We start from the raw sequence: 17,431 nt of genomic DNA, 5'->3' as shown, positions 1-17,431 counted from the left end.
AGTGCTAGAGAATGTGCATATGCTGTTCTCTTAGTTTCTGGACCTGGACCAAGGCAGCATTCTTTCTGGATCAGGAGGCTCTGGTTCCAGGGTCTGAGGAATTACAGGAGCAGGGATCCTTTAGCCCGAAACATCACAGTGCTACCTTTGTGCACTGTTCTCCGGGGATGGGTGGGTGGGGGCTGCATATTTGCAAAGCTGTTTATAAGCTGTCATTTGTCATAAACAACTCTAAATGAGTTTTCAAAATTCCTCCTCTTTTAGAAACAAAGGAAGAGCTTGAAGAACTGAACAAAGAAATCAGGAAAACAGCAAATATAGTTCGTGCTAAATTGAAAAGTAAGTATTGCGTAGTTGAGGGTGAAATAGTATATGTCAGGCCACAGTGGCTGAGTAACTATATTGTATATTAGCTCACCCTAGCACAGATCTCACAAGATCCCACTGCTAGGCAGCACCACCAGTCACTCCCTGTAAACAATACTGCTAGAGACTTCGCCTTAGTCTCCCTTCTGGCTTATTGTTACTTTGTGTCTGGGTGCACTTGCAGGCCACAACCCCCCTGTATCTTTGCCAATAAAGCATACAGTAGGGCCCCACTTCTACAGCGGGTTAGGGACCAGGCCCCCGCCGTAAAGCAGAACCCATTGACTATGATGGGTCGCGTTGCGCAAAAATGCCGCAAAATGCCGAAAAACCACAAAATCAGCTTTAAAACGGGGAATTTCCCCTAATTGAAAGCCGCCACATCAGCGGAATGCCGGAAAGCGGGGCCCTACTGTACAGCCCTGGGTTGCCCTGGATACTTGATGATATACTATCTCTTCACCGCTGCCACCATTTGATACTGTTTCTCCACCTTGGTAAATACCCTGCCCACCCTTCTGGTCTGTGAAAGCCCCAGCCAAGGATCAGGCTCTTGGTAAACCAATAGAATATTTATTTATAAACACCAGGAAATAACAAGATTATGTAAGGTATGTTTAACAAGCGTATGGTTTCATATAGTGTCATTCTTTATGTTTCTGGTCATATATATATTGCCTAAATATCAGCCAAATACAATCCAAGCCTCCTTCAGAATTCTGCCAACCAACTCCTCCAAAATCCCTCTCATCAACCAACCCACCTCCTCAACAACTCCCCCCCCCACTCAACTGTCATCCTCTCATTTATACTTTCAGCCATTCAAACACTCAGCCAATCATCATCCAACATTCTCCAGCATTCTAGCCCATATACTCCCCCCTCTTATTCAGTTACTTACCATATATCACTTAATAAACCTGCACTTACCATATTTACAGATATTAAAATACAGGGACATCACACAGCCCACTGAGCATACATGGTGGATCACTAATGGCCCAGTGCACGTTACACTAAACCATGGTTTATTTAAAGTTGTTGCACATGACCCAACCATCCATGGTTTGTTCTGACAAAGCTTTGTTTGTTTTCCCTTCCACCTCCTACATGCAGCCCACCTGATATCTTGAACACCTTCACACTGCTCTAGCACTAGCACTGTCATCCCCCTTACTGCTGGCCAGCTGCTGAGGGGGAACTGCATAATGCAATGATGGCTCCTGCTGTTGTTGACAGCCTGGAACTGCAAAAATGAGCACCTAAGCAGGTCACAGGCCGATGGGCTCGATTTGGCTTGGTGGGGTCATACAACCTGCTTCAGAGCAAAGGGAGAAAGGCAACATAGTGGCCATGTTGAGCAGTGTGGTGCAGTTTGTATCTGGCAGATAGAATCCTAAAAAGAATAGTCCCAGCTTTCATTTTAGGAGCACTTCACACTGCAACATTTTGTTGTAGATCCCACTTGTTAATTTAAAACAACTCATGTTTGGGGCCAGCATTAAAACAAATACAGTTGAATGGAAATTAAAATTAAACACACAACTACAAATTTTAGTAACAATTTTAGAGTATTTACTAAAGGCTCTCTTGCCTCCCCCACGGCACTGCAAGGTGAGACATACTATATAAAAAGTAGAAATGGCCAACAGTTGTAGAGTGGCATCTTCCAGATTCATGACAATAGTGTGAACATTGTTGATACTGATTGCAAGCCACAGCATCCAGACCAGCTGGGGCTCTCCAGCTGACCAGGGGTTGCCAAGCTAGCCCTCCAACCTTTTAAAAAATACTTCTTTTTATTTATTTAATTTAAAAATACAATTATATAACATGTAAGAAATAAGGAATTAAAGAGGGAACTGCAGTTGAATTAAAAGTAAACACGCACTCACACACAAAGGTACACAAAGAGTAGTTTTCAACCACATGGCAAAAAGTATTTTATATACAAATGACAACAAATACCTCTACATGAAATTAGCCACTATTTGGGACTCTTAGTAATTCTCCAACTTCAAGTGAGACCCTGAGGACAACATCCTGATACTTACATACAAAACAGATCTTTAAAAAGGACATGTTACTGCCCTTCAGTACTGATAATTCTTCTTAGGGATTGCAGTCCAACAATCCGAACTTGTACAAGTGTGTGCTTGTGTGTTTAACTTTAATTTCCATTCAGTTGTATTTTTTCCCCTGGTCCTCCAGCTTCGAGTCGTTGTAAGTTAACGAGTGGGATCTCCAACAAAATGTTACAGTGTGGAGTGCTCCTGTTCAGCTTTCCAGCTAGGATCTGGCATCCCCTCCACTTCCACTGTCAGTTTTCCAGCTGCCCCCAGCAGCCACGAAGTGTTCTGTGCCCACTGAGCATGCTCAGTTCGCATTGAGCTAAGCTGTTTTTGGTGTGTTGTCATCTCCTCTCCTCCGCAGCTGCTGTTAGGGTTGTTTACAAAAGGGTTTTTTTTTGGGGGGGGGGGGTACTTCTGTAAACCTTGGGTTTCCCCCAAGCATGCCAGTACCTCCCTCTGGTGTATGGATGTTGCTGCTCTTGCTAAATAAGGATATGCACTTGGAGAATGAGTTCACTATTTATAGGATTTAATTCTGGACTGAGTTTTGTTTCTGTAAGAAATTCATTTTTTTTAAAAAAAATGGTAGGGGGTGAGAGCTAGCAGCTGTGTGTCACATCTAAGTTACTCTGTTTTGCAGCCATAGGACAAAATTTAGCTCGGCACGAGAATGTTAATCGAACTTCAGCAGATGTCAGAATACGGAAATCACAGGTATGCTACAGCCAGGAAACGGGCTAAAGTGGGAAAAGTGGTTTTTTAAAATAGTTAGGAAATGATATCTTCCTTATTATTATTTTTTGTATGTTTAAAATACAATAATTTTGAAAGGTAAGTCCCCATAAGGACTATAATGGGGATGATTCACAGAACTGTATGCCTGGATGTGAGCTGTGTTGCAGCTGAGCTGACAGCAAAGCCGTCATCGGGCAACTCCACTCTGCCTTGAGGCTGCCAGCAAGCCCACACACATCTCTTGCCCTTTTCAGACACCAGGGCACGCATGCTTGGAGGTGCAAGGTCTGCACTGGTCCAATTTTAGTTTGTTGCTGTCCACGAAAAGGGGGCTGGCCAGGTATTGGAGTGAGCTGCATGTGCTGCACACCTGGCTTTCTGATTGCCAAAGCCATAGCTATGTTCCAAACTGCCGGTTTTATAACCCATCCAGTCTCCTGGAAAACCTTGAGAACTGTAGTCCTGCGCAAGGATCGATGGAATCTCCAGCAGACAGCTCTTGGCATCCTCCCTGAGCTACTTTTTGTGGGAGTGTGTGTGTGCAAAAAACTTTTAACATCCAGTGTGTTTTGGGTCTCTCAGGTCCTTCATCTGGAAGTTTCAAGTACAGACATTCAGTCTCTTGTTGCACTGTCTCTTGGTTATTAAATTTTTTCTTCTACCCCTTTGACTCCTGCTCTCCCACCCCATTTGGCTGCGGCTTCCTCTTTTTCCCGCATTTAGTTGGACCAACAGCCTGATTTCGTGTTTAGCAGCCTCGCCAGCTGCTGAAGTCAATTTCATGACAGCTAAACTGGTGTAAAGGCACTAGAGATATATACTGTAGAGCAGTAGCAGCAGGTGGCAGGGATGGAGCAGTGATGCTCACCTGGCTTCCCAGCGTGGAGGCTGCTCTCTCTGCTGCACCCGCACTGTGCTGACCTTCCCAACGCCTCCCCTCCTCCCCCTTTGATTACCCACAGCAATCTCTGTTCTGGGCAGTCAGAGGAGCAGCGATGCGCCCCCTCTGCTGGCCGCTATTGCTGCAGATATGCCCCTAAATGGGGGTGGGGAAGGGCAGCCATGGTGGTCCTTTTAGCAAAAGGACTTTATCTTCTCCTTCTAAGTGATTGCGGACATGAATGTGGCAAAGGTGCTTCCTAAGACAAACATGGGATGTGAGTATGGAGACATTTGAGATATTCGAGAACAGCGGCAAGAGACGAAGTGTTGGGTAACTCGCCCTTTCTCCATTGTTAAGGGTCTTTCTCCAGAAGGGAGCAATGCTTCCATTCCCCTGCAGAGAGCTGTACACATGAGATCTGCACGCATTTGGGGTGGGGCGGGGAGAAGAAATATACTTCTCTTGTCTTTCCTCTCCTGCCACTGCTTTGGAACATCCAGAATGGCATAGGGATGTTTGCTGATATGACAGAGTCGAATCCTGTGCCTGAAGTCAAGCAGATTACCAAAAAAAGGGGGAGGGGAAGCGTAGCCCCGCGGGACCACTGTGTGTTGTGTAGGGATGCCTGGTTGACCGGAAGAAGAAGTCCTGCTGGGTCAGGCTTGAGGGTCCATCTCGTTTGACATCCTTGTTTCTGGTAGCGGCCTGCCAGATGTTCCTGGGAAGCTCACAAATGGGCCAGATTGTGCCCTTCTGTTTTGTTGGTCCCTAGCATCTGGTGTCCAGAGGTGCACTGCCTCTGTACATAGAGCTTCTATTTAGCTCTTGGTGGCTAATACCCATTTATGGATCAGTTCTCCATAAGCATGTGAAGACATTCCTCCAGCACTGACATTTAATTGCACAGTATAGAGCAGGGGTGAGAAATCTTTTTCAGCCCAAGGGCTGCATTTCCTTGTAGGCAAACCTCCGGGGTGGTGGCTGGAGGTAAACCAGAGGCTAAAGTAGGTAGGGCAATTATTATTATTATTGTTTTATTTATTGCATTTATATACCACCTCATAGCCGAAGCTCTTTGGGTGGTTTACACCAATTAAAAACATTAAAAACAAGTGTTTAAAACCATACCAAATTAAAACCCATAAAAACCGATAGGCAAATTAAAAAAGTGCTATTCAAATGCTGTTAAAAATGCCTGGGAGAAGAGGGAAGTCTTGATCTGGCACCGAAAAGATAACAGTGTTGGCGCCAGGCGCACCTCGTCATAGAGGTCATTCCATAATTTGGGGGCCACCACTGAGAAGGCCCTCTCCCTTGTTGCCATCCTACGAGCTTATCTCGGAGTAGGCACCTGGAGGAGGACCTTTGATGCTGAGCATAGTGTACAGGTGGGTTCATGTCGGGAGAGGCGTTCCATCAGGTATTGTGGTCCCAAGCCGTGTAAGGAATGTGAATGTGACTCTTACCTTTGTACAGGAGGTTATATCCCACCCGTATGAAATTCAGGCATTTACACACATACACACTCCTCTCTGTCCTTCATCCTAGCAAGTAAGAATCATTATCATCGTTCAAAGACGCCTTCTAGTCAGAAACAAGCACTCCAGGAAGATGTAGAGCAAGGCCAGTGAGGGGCGTGGCTGTGTGGCCTGGGGAGACTCGGGGGGGGGCATATAGAGAGGTCTGGAGGGCCATGTTTGTTTCCCATGTCTGAGGTTCCCCAACCCTCATGAAGAGCATGCCTCTGTAGCTTTGTTTTATTGGTGGTGTGGAGCACATTCGTATTAACATGGGGGTAAGCAACATGTCTGGTGTCTCAATAAAGGGCATAACAGCCCTGCTGGATCACACCAAAGACTGTACCTAGTCTGACATCCTTTTCACTCTCAGTGGCCAACCAGTTGCCTCCAGTAAGGCCGCAAGCAGGACATAAAGCACGATAGATTCTCCTGCTGTTGTTCACCAACTGGTATTTGGAGGGATGCTGCCTCTGATCCTGGAGATTGTACGTAGCCACCGATAGCCTCATTCTCCATATAGTTGTCCTAATTCCCTTTTAAAGCCTTCTAAGGTAGTGGCCATCGCCACATTTTGTTCTAGCAAATGTTATTGTTAAAACTTAGGTGCTGTGTGTAGTAGGGCTTCTTTTCACGGATGAGAGTTGTGTTACCAGTTTCAAAAATTCTCTGGTTTAAAAAAGCTACGTATAAAAATGAGTCCAAAGGTAACTTTGCAAAATTTATTTTCTTCTAATCCCAGCATTCGGTGTTGACCCGGAAGTTTGTGGAGGTCATGACAGCCTATAATACAACTCAGACGTGCTTTCGGGAACGCACCAAGGATCAAATACGGCGGCAGTTGGAAATAAGTTAGTGATCCCCTTAATTATTTTTTCTGCTCTACAAAACGACTGTTTTGCAATCATGTTTGTGGGAGGGGAATGGAGTTGTTAAGTACTACTTCCTTGATCTAGGCATAACTGTGCTAATCTCCCTAAATAATCTGGATGATTATTGGATTGTTACCTAGTGCTGGAACCCATCTCTTTCCCAGTGCCAGGCAATGCAAAGTAAGATGCTTGCAGTTAGGAAAACGAACTACTTACTACAGGAGTGGGAAGCCTGTGGCCCTCCAGAATTTGTTGGACTACAACTGCCTTTATCCCTGACCATTGGCCATGCTGGCTCGAGCTGATGGGATTTGGAGTCCAACAAGGTCTGGAGGACCACAGATTCCCCATCCTGGGACTTACTGTTTATTCAGGAGCTCTCTGTGGAGGGAGAGCTGAACATTATTCGTTATTTAGACCCCACTCATAAGCCAAGGTTGGCTCCCAACATGATTTACACTTTTGTGTGGATTTGAATTGTAATATAATTAAGTTTGTATGTGTGTGCGTAGCAGTCTCCTCTGGCCCCCGGTAATTGGTGACGATGTTCCAAGTTTTTTCCTCCAGAGGGAGATGCAGAAGAAGTTCTAAATAGACAACAGTTTTTTTCCTGAGAATATAGTCTTTCCAGGATTATTCCTCCTTAGTTACTGTTGAGATGTGGGAGGTTCTGCTGGCATGCCTGACACTAAATATATATGCAGTATGTGATTTTCTGAAATTGTACTGCTCAATAGCCAGTCAGGTTGTCTTAGCAGCTCACAGAAATAATTTAAACCAGAGATGGGGAACCTGTAGCCCTCTGGATGTTGCTGGACATCAACTCCCATCATCCCTGCCCATTGGCCATGCTGGGTGGAGCTGATGGGAATTGGAGGGCTACGGGTTCCCCGCCCCTGAACTAAACCTACATTTATAAAGCAATCTAAGCCTGCATTCCTTTATTTGCTTACCTGAGAGTAAGTTGCCTTGTTGACCTGGGCTGTAAAACGGGACTGGGCTTTAAAACTAGCAGCAAAAAATTTCAGTACAAGGCATGTTGCATTTAAAACATGTCACAGAAAGACTTCCGGGAAGGGTGACTTAGCCTGTGCCTGCTTTTGAGACGGGCTCCTGCCTCAAAAGAAGCTTATTCAGATATATCAGTCAGTTTTTTCTTTTTTTTTTGACTGATTAAACTTCTCCCGGGTAGGGAGAAACGAAGAGATTAACCTCAAAGCCTATTTTTGTTGGGACGACCAGATCTCATTAATTTATGGGACGAGGTCCAGCCGACGAAGGTGGGACGGATTTTCAACAGCAAGCTCTATCTGATAAAGCGAACGTTCACCTTATCTTTTAAGAGAGAACGCACTAACAGGCAAGCACCCTTCTTTCTATATTTTTCTTTTACTTGACTTAAATTGTTGCTGTTTAAAAGAGATTTGCCAGATTGATCGGTTTTTGACATCTCACTGGGGAGCCATAACTTCTCTCTGCTACGCACTAATTAATAGCTTATCTCTGTTTTTGTTGCAAAAAGCTGTCCTGGATTTGCATTCTAAAGATATACACAGAAGAGGGATTTCTATTCCAGATTTTTATTTTGAAGAATATTATATTGTCTGAGACTACTCTCTTTTTGGTCTATTTTATTTTATTTTATTTTGACGAATCTGTTTTCTGACGACTGCCATTAATTGTTTCGATCCTGGGAACTGCATTTTGTTTACTTAACTATGGAGAGATAAGGCTGTCTGCTCTGTTTATACTGTGATGTCACCAAGTTTGGAGTATTAACCCAATTGTTGCTGAAATAAGAAGTGGTTTTCCTATATTTTTCTTTTAAAATGGCAATTAAGAAAGTGGCTGAGAATCTGGAAATAACTATGTTTCAGAAAATAATGGATGAGATTGAGATAACGAAACAAAACCTGCGACAGGGTTGTAAGGAGCTGAAAATTGAATTGAGTAAAATGACGCAGGAGATTAAAGATATAGGGGTCCCTGTGAGAGAGGTGACCCTGGAAGGGGTCCCTGTGAGAGAGGAGACCCCGGAGATTGGAACAAACGTGGAACAGGAAAAAGATTTGGAGTCTATGGACTTTAGAAATAAAATCTATTGTTTGGAGACACAGGAGATTGAAGACATAGGGGTCCTTGTGAGAGAGGAGACCCTGGAGACTGGAACAGGGGTCCCTGTGAGAGAGGAGACCCTGGAGACTGGAACAGGGGTCCCTGTGAGAGAGGAGACCCCGGAGATTGGAACAAACGTGGAACAGGAAAAAGATTTGGAGTCTATGGACTTTAGAAATAAAATCTATTGTTTGGAACTCAATGTTATCTCTGAAGAAATTAATGAAGATTCTAGAGATAAAGTTATCAATGGCATGGATAATCTTCTGGACTGGAATGATGTGATGGAGCCCAATATAGAGGAAATCTATGGAATTAACTGCAGCCATGTGACAATGGAAAAACTTTCAAGAGATGACCCAGTGTATTTTGAAAAAAAGAACAGAGATATGATTTTACAGCAGTATTTCAGCAACCTATTCAGAATGGATGGCAAGAAAATATTTGGGATAGAGGTAATTCCCATCAGACTCTTACTATATGACTATGGCTTTGACAGCAAGATTATTATGGAATACTGATAATGGAAGATTGGATACTGAAATTACTGGACTTAACAAGACTACTGAAGATGGAAGATGGAAAATGGAACTAATAGGGATAATAGAACAATGGCTACTGAAATTACTGAACCTAACAGATTCTGATGTGATGGATTAATTGAAATGTTTATTTTGACTATGGTTATGACAATAAGATTATCATAATTAGTAATGAGATGGGTTAATCGATATGCTTATCTGGAAAAAAAAATTGATAGATATATTTCTTAAAGAATTGAAACCTCTCTTTGACTTTTTGTGGAAAGAATAAAGTAATGTTTATGAGATTTGATGATTAAGTAAGATAACTATTGGAGGAAAGTGATTTTATAATATGACTTAAGAGACAGGATTGTTATATATTATAGACTTATAACTGATCTGATCTTTGACAAATGGGAAGTCAATATTTTACTCTTTATTTTTTATTTTTATTTTTATTTTTATTTTTTTATTTTTTTGCTTAACTATTTTTGATTTTGTTTTTTGTCTTTGAATGTTTTATGATTTTGTCTTGTATGTTTTATGAAAATTTGAATAAAAATTATTGAAAAAAAAAAAAAATAAAACATGTCACAGAAACAATAGCACTGGTGCTGAAATGGCTGCCAGTACACTTCCTAAAAAGGGTGCCTTTAATCATTATCTTAAACGATAAGAATAAGTTGGCCAGATGAGCCATCCTGGGCAAGGAATTCCATTTGGGAGGGGCCCTCAAAAAGAAGAACCTGGAGCTGATGGCTGCCCACCACAACAGTTACTTCCCGGACCAGGTCAAAGAATGAACATGTGTGTGAAATGTTATTTTTGTCTTTAAATAATTAAAGCCTGCTTTTGGTCCCTTGTGGAACTCCCAAAGTTGCATTAGCTCCCCAAGAACCACGTTTACAGCCAGTCAATGCTCTTGTGTTGCCCGTGCTTTTAAATAATTGCCATGGCTGCCTCCTACATTTTCTGCACTTTGAAAAGAGCCATTGAACTGTGTGGCCTTGGATCCAGTTAAGTAGTCCATGTCAGATGCAGGCATTGGATAGTGGCTTACCTAAATCCAAGCTCTTCTCAATCTTATCTCAATTTATCTGTAATTTGGGGATAATTCTTTTCCTTTTTTGGTTTAGTTTTCATTTAAAATAAACTAAGTAACCTAGAGTGGTATCTAATTTTAGTCATATTCAGAGTAGACCAATTGAAATTAAAGGACATGTCTAACTTAGGTCTATTAATCTCAGTGGGTCAACTCTAAGTACAACTCAGTTGGATTCATGTTTATAAAATGTGTTTAATGGTCACATTCATTTCTGCTTTACAAGAGTTCCTCTAAAGCTAACCATATTGATTTCATGAGAGACCACCATCCCTTACGAAACAGGTAACAATAATGAAATAAGCCAAAGACATTTATATATCCATTTCCTTAAGTGCTCAGAGCAATTACATTATCTCAGTAAGCCTTACAGCAGGACTGGAAAACCAGTGGTCCTCCTGATGTTGTTGGACTTCAACTCCCATGAACCCCAGCCAGCATGGCCAGCGGTCAGGGATGATGGGACTAGCAGTTCAACAAGATTTGGAGGACCACAGTTTCTCCAGCTCTTTTGAAAGTATTACTGAATAATATAAGAGCTCTGAGCACTTAAGGAAAGTGATATATTTTACATAAATATGTGACAACAATGATAGTTAGCAAAGCTGTAGCAGAAGCTGTCCACTTAAATGCTAAGCATATGTCTGTTGCTTTTCTAGCCAAGTAGATGAATCATCTCTTCACACTATCATTTATTTTTTGTGAGAGGCAGACACTCCTTTTCAGCTTTTGAGCAAAGTAGTTATTTTGCAGCATGTAATAAATGAATGTCTGTAATTTCTTACTAGCTGGGAAAAACACTTCTGATGAAGAACTGGAAGAAATGTTGGAAAGTGGCAATCTTTCTATTTTCACTTCTGATGTATGTATTTCAAGTCTTTGTTGCCCTTGTATGTGTAATATTTCTTTTGGGCTAGAATGAAAACATGGTATGGTAATTGTAGAATTAAAAAGTCCTGCCCATAGACTTGTTCTCTCTCTCTCTCTCTCTCTCTCTCTCTCTCTCTCTGTGTGTGTGTGTGTGTGTGTGTGTGTGATATATTCTCCAATTTTTAATTTAAAAAAAAATCAGTTGCATATTGATTTTGGTCTTTTCCCCTCCTCATCTTCCCCAAAGATTATTTTAGACACCAAAATTACTAGAGAAGCTCTCGATGAAATTGAGTCACGTCACAAAGATATTATAAAACTGGAATCCAGTATACAAGAGTTGCATGAAATGTTTATGGACATGGCAATGCTTGTTGAGGTTCAGGTACGTGACCTAAATATAACTCTATTGATTGCAGTGTAGTATTTTATTAAATGTTTGAAGTCTTCAGGTTGGGACAACATTGGGTCAATTACTTAGGTTGGCCACATGTGGCACTTGGGCTTGGCCTGTAGGGTGGTGATAAACCAAAGGGGGCGGGATTCCAGGTGCTAGAAATATTTACTCCAGGCCTCACGTATTTCGGAGAAAAACCCTTCCTATAGGGCACTATAGATATAAACAACACAGAGATGAAATGGGATGGTGAGTACAAAATGCAATAAAGTCTAATGCAGTGTTTCTCAACCTTTTTTAACCCATGCTCCTTTTAGCTAACATAAAAATTCCACTCCCCCTTCCAGATGTGGCTCCCCTAATAATGCCATACTGCTCACACGCGCGATGAGCTGCAGATCACGTAATAAGCTGCGTTGGATCTTCTCACCTTCAGAACATAACATTTCATACTTCTGTATTTTAATATGATTTTTTAAAATTATATTGTACATATTTTTTGGAAACATTCATGCCCTGGGGGGTCACACACCCCTAGTTGAGAAACACTGGTCTAATCCATTCTCATAATCTTATACTAAATAGTGCTCAGCAAAAGTTATCAAGTTACTTTTCATAAGAAATCATTGCAAGAACTTAACATGTATATTGGGGGGAAAATGTATCCCACAAAACCAAATGGAAAACAGGACACCTGTTGTATCACGATCCTAAGCAAGCTGGTGTCACTCTTAAGAAACCCCATTAGCTTAGAAGTTAAAGAACCTAAGCTATAAATTCAGAAGTCCCTGGTTCAAATGTCACCTCTGCCATGAATTAACTTGGTACACTTAGGCAAGCCACGCTCTCATTCAGCCTCAGTGTCCCCCATCTTTAACATGGGGGGATAATAACACTAATTAACATTACAGGATTGTTGTAAGGGTTACAAATAGATAATAGGCTGATTTGGACATAACTCTAATTTTAACAAACTTTTCAGCTTGTGTTGTTTTAAGGGCTTTCCATGTTCACTCAGACTCCAAAAAACTGGAAAATGAATGACCACTTCCTTAACACACATCAGTTACTTCACTTATTTAAACAATGAAATAATGTTTTGAAACTGTAATGCATTTCTCAACCATGTCCAGCATATGGTACGTTTAAGGAGATTAATGCAAATGCCCTGCGTTATAGTCCAGATATTCAAAATTGCTTGGCTTTGCCTTGAGATCATATACACTATTGCATTCAGTTTTTTTTAAATTTTGCATTATGCTATTTTCTTACCTAGATTGTGGCATATGGTTAAAAAAAAGTTAATTGAATCTCCATTTAGTATGCATTTGGGGTGGGTTCTGTAGCTTACAAGTTGACTAGATTCCTATTGGAGGCTTTTAACAGTGCAGAAATGAATGTTACATTATCATCTTTTTAACACTTTGCTGTTTATTGCTGCTGGTAATACCTGCTGTCGGACAGAACTGCACAGGTAACACGCCTCCCACAATATTCCCATCTTTTTCCATACATCATTCTCCAAGTTAGTTCATCAAACCTGTTATAGTAATTATATACTGGCATTCTAACTGAAATCTCATAAAAGCAGATTCATCCAGGGGTATCCCATGCCCCCCCAGCCTGGCCCCCTCACATTGAACCAGCAAGATCAGCCCATGAATGTTTGAGGGAAGTTGATTAGCATGTTGCCCAATCCACTGCAAAATTCTCTTCAGTTCCCCAGTTCATTTTAGTATGGGTAGTTCCAGGAGAATTTCCCAGTGGACTACTATATGGGGGACGTAGAAGACAGAATAGCCCATGCTGTCCCTGCTGCTGTTTCTTTCTGCTGTGCCAGCAGGCAGGATGTCTCTGGAGCTCTCATCTAGGGTTGTGTAGTGTGTCTCTTGGATGCACTTAAGCAGCATATGTTTTTCATGTGAAAAAGTGTCTTTGTAAGAATTGTATGGGTCCATGTTTGCCTTTTTTAAGGGTGCTTTCTCACAGAAGCATAGTGACTTAGAAGGGTGCACTGACGTGCAAACACTGTGCAGCCCATTCAACTGTGTGGCACTGGCCCAGTATCTGATTGACCCAATAAAGTGAGCCTCTGACCCAGCACATCATGCTAAATATCTGATGCCAGGTGGGAGGTGCAATCTGGATTACCCAAGGGACATCATGTGTGAATGGTAGCAAAGAGCATGTTCATCTCATTAGCAAGCTTGTCTACAGACCCCCCTCACAATAACAAGTTTGGACCCAGCATACTTGTTTTTGGCTGATTCACTGTGAGGGAGGCTGTTGCACAGAAAAGGTGGGTTGCAGATCAGGGTTGTTCTCAGGTCCCGGGAGGAAAGGCAGGCAGGCAAGGATGAGAGAGGCAGTCATACCTGAGAGTGGTTTTGCAATGCTGAGATGGGATTGCACAGAGTTGCAGGATAGCAGAATAAAGAGCTTTAATTGCATAGCTTCTCTGGGAGCCCTACCTCTAGGGACGCATTGCCCTAGAGAGCAATCTGGTGTCGCTGAGAGAGGGAGAAATTAATTTAATATGTAGGGGATATAAGCTGGTTCCTTGCTCTTCTCTGTTAAGGAGTTGCGGGTTTAAAGCTTATTAACTGTGACACATGTGGCAGATCTTTTTTAAAAAAAGATTCCAGGACAGGGCTGTGGATAAGGGGCATTTTCTGGTAGACAGACCACGCAAAAGATAACAGTTTGGACACACCCATGTTAGAATGCCAGTCCTAAGCAAGGTAATCAAGGCATATCTCATTTTTGTACTTTGCTTTCTGTGTTCAATATTTTTCCATCTGCCTACTTTTACTGATGTGATTTCCTGATGTCTAAACATTAAAAAAAAGTAAAGGTGCCATTTTTCTTTAAAATGTGAATGCCATAATAAAAGTCAGTCATCTTCACATAATCTTTGTCCTAAAATAGTTTCAGTATGTTTCTTTCCTGTTCTGGATCATTCAAAGGATTCTAGAAAATCCCAACAGTGGTGAAGTAAAGCTCTGCTTCTGCTGTATGTTCTTGTTTTAACTTTAAGGGCGAAATGGTCAACAGCATAGAGAAAAATGTGATGAATGCGGCTGATTATGTAGAACATGCAAAAGAAGAGACCAAAAAAGCTGTTAAATATCAAAGCAAGGCGCGCAGGGTAAGTTTTTCTGTCGGAGAATAAAGCTTGCTTTTGTCAGCTATTGCTTAATGCATTTATAGACATTTCGTTGTATTTTGTCCTGACGTGCAAGAAACAAGGTTGCTACAGGGCTCCTTTCTCTGGAGCAATCCCACAAACCTCCCTAGCAGAACTCCACAGAGAATTATTTGATATCTTTGTGGCCCAATAAATGACCAAGTTTAATTTGAAAAACATGTTTTTGCGTGTGTGTTTCCGTCATTGCTGCCTTGTAGAAAGGGGGGGGGTGCTTCTCCTTTTTTGTCTCCAAACATTTGTTTTTATGGGTGGTATTTAATGAAGCCCTACTCAAGGTAGACCCATTGAAATTAATGAACCTGTATTAGTCATGCCCACTGACATTAATGGTCCACTTTGCATAGAACTAGCATTGAATACCACCCTGTGTTTTATACACTTTGGGTTGTATCCAAGTAGACTCATTGAAGTTAAGCTGACCTAATATAATTGGATAGTGTTGATTTTAAATGCCATGTTGAATTCCCTTGCATCAGACTTGAAATGGTGTTATTGTTTGGGTCTGGTTCCTCTGCACAGCCCCACAGATGAACCGCTGGGAACATAATAAGCTAGTTTTTCTTTTACTTTAGTTCAGTATTGTCTACCCTGACTGGCAGCGACTCTCCAGGATTTCAGGCAGCCCTACCTGGAGATACCAGGATTGAATCTGGGATCTTCTGCATACAAGGCAGAATCTCAGCAGCTGAACTATCACCCTTCCTCTTTGTCAAATGAGTGTTGGATAGTCTTGTTTTCTCCTGCGGCTCTCTAGTGTGGAAAACCATCATTTTGTGAAATTGTCATTTGGGTAAGGGCAGCTGGGACTAGCAAGTGCCTGCAGCTGACTTCCAAATTCTTAACCCATTTCTGGTCTGGGAAGAACTGTATGCGTTCTATTTCCCACTTTGGGGCCCTTGCTGTGGAATACATGGAGGTACTTCCTTTTATTGTCACAATTTTGTGAGAGAGATGAATCTGAAATGGTGACATGCCCAAGGCCACAAGTGAGTTTCAAGGCTAGGAATGTGAACTCGGGTTTCCTTCGTTCTAGACTTCGTTCTAGTCCGCTACTCCGTGGCGCAGAGTGGTAAGCGGCGGTAACGCAGCCAAAGCTCTGCTCACAGCCAGAGTTCGATTCCAATGGAAGGAGGAAGTCAAATCTCTGGTAAAAGGGGTCGAGGTCCACTCAGCCTTCCATCCATCCGTGGTCGATAAAATGAGTGCCCGGCATATGCTGGGGGGTAAAGAAAGGCTGTGGACGGAACTGGCAATCCCACCTCATATATATGGTCTGCCTAGTAAATGTCGCAAGACGTCACCCTAAGAGTCAGAAACGACTCGCACTATAAGTGGAGGGACACCTTTACCTTTAGTCAAACAGCCAGTTTCTGAATCAAGGGTGGGGAAAAGATGGATCTGTGGCAGTGCTTGAATTACTGGGACAGAGAGGGCAGAAAAGAGCCCCCAGCTACTATTTTTGGAAGGCTTATGGGAGGATGATTTGGCTAAAACGCGGGAGAGTTAGTGCATGGGGCTTAATGTATGCCACTAAAGCCCTCCCAGACACACACCCCTTTTCTTCTTTATTTATCGCACCAAACTACTGATGGGTTGCTGATTGATTTACAATAGATTGGCAAGGCTTTCTGAGTCCCAATTGTAACAATAGCAACAACAAATTGCTGTCTAAGTAAATTGAATGCAGATTTGTGTATGGATATGCAATTTCTTGGGAAGCTGCCTTTTACTGAGTCAGATCATGAGGCAGCAGCTCTCTGCTCTCCAGGGTTTCACACGGGGGTCTCTCCAGCCCTACCTGGAGATGCCAGGGGTTGAAGCTGGGGCTTTCTGCAAGCAAAACAGTTGCTCTACCATTGAGTTGCAGCCCTTCCTGGAGGGTGGCTTAGAAGGTTCTGCACGTCATTGGCTCTATCCCCTGGGGCCAGGATTTTTGCATATAGCTCTGCCCCAGGCACTATGGCTCCTTCTGGGAGGAAGGGTAGGCTATAAATAATATCCTGCTTTAGCACTCCTTTGACTTCCTTGTCAACCCAGGCGTCCAGCCACCTCCTTAGACGGCCTCCTGCTTTGAATTCATTTAAATAATTCTTTTGTTGTTAGTTTTCATGTTCTTAGCAATGTGCTCCTCAAATTCTTTTTTAGCATTCCTTATTGTCTTCCTGCATTATTTTTTGCCAGAATTTGGGTTGCTTTTTATTCTCATTCAGACAAGGCTTCCCTTTTTACAGGAAGCCTTCTTGCATCTAATAGCTTCTCTGACTCTGCTTGTTAACCACACCGGCATCTTCTTGGTTCTGGTGGTACCTTTCCTAATCTGCGGTATACATGCCCATTGTGCTTCTAATACTGTGTTTGTAAACAACTCCCAAGCGTTTTGCACCTGACTTAATTGCAAGGGTGCAGAACCTTTTTGACTCTGTAGGCCAGATCCTTTTCGGATCCTAGCATCTCAAGCCAACTTTGACACGTTGGCCAGGCTGCCAACCTGATGTCAAAATAAAGCCAGATGATTGGGCGCTTTGAACTCCTGGTTGGGACTTGAAAGCACCATGCAAGACGTGCAGAAGGTTTGCCAGCTGAAGCCTGTTTTCTGTAGCAGATCCAGCAGGAGATCCTTGCCCAGCCAATCCAGAGGTCTGTGACGATACTGCCTGTCAGCTGATGGTCACCGGGGCCAAGCCTGCTTTCCTTTGCACCCTTTAAGGCTCCTGCTTGTCCATTGGCATCTGCGTCTCTGCCTGCCCAACATGTGACATCAGGTGTGCAG

At 42.5% G+C, this 17,431-nt stretch overlaps 1 protein-coding gene across 3 annotated transcripts in view; it reads left to right on the top strand.

Moving 5' to 3' along the window:
• Positions 1 to 17,431, top strand: part of STX2 (syntaxin 2) — a 37,654-nt gene that overhangs the window by 16,488 nt on the left and 3,735 nt on the right. For all 3 annotated transcript variants that reach the window (XR_009759665.1, XM_061602988.1, XM_061602987.1), the window contains exons 4-9: positions 265 to 339; positions 3,079 to 3,152; positions 6,316 to 6,424; positions 10,975 to 11,048; positions 11,304 to 11,441; positions 14,491 to 14,601. Coding sequence is in view for 2 of the 3 variants with exons in the window: in XM_061602988.1 (XP_061458972.1) it covers positions 265 to 339; positions 3,079 to 3,152; positions 6,316 to 6,424; positions 10,975 to 11,048; positions 11,304 to 11,441; positions 14,491 to 14,601 (581 nt within the window). In the remaining variant the exon portion in view is untranslated. The remainder of the gene's footprint in view (positions 1 to 264; positions 340 to 3,078; positions 3,153 to 6,315; positions 6,425 to 10,974; positions 11,049 to 11,303; positions 11,442 to 14,490; positions 14,602 to 17,431) is intronic.

The sequence above is a fragment of the Rhineura floridana genome, chromosome 19, assembly GCF_030035675.1.
Source record: "Rhineura floridana isolate rRhiFlo1 chromosome 19, rRhiFlo1.hap2, whole genome shotgun sequence".
In the NCBI taxonomy this organism is placed as follows: Eukaryota; Metazoa; Chordata; class Lepidosauria; order Squamata; family Rhineuridae; genus Rhineura; species Rhineura floridana.
Note: the sequence above shows the minus strand (reverse complement) of the source record. Positions and strands in the feature narration are given on the sequence as shown.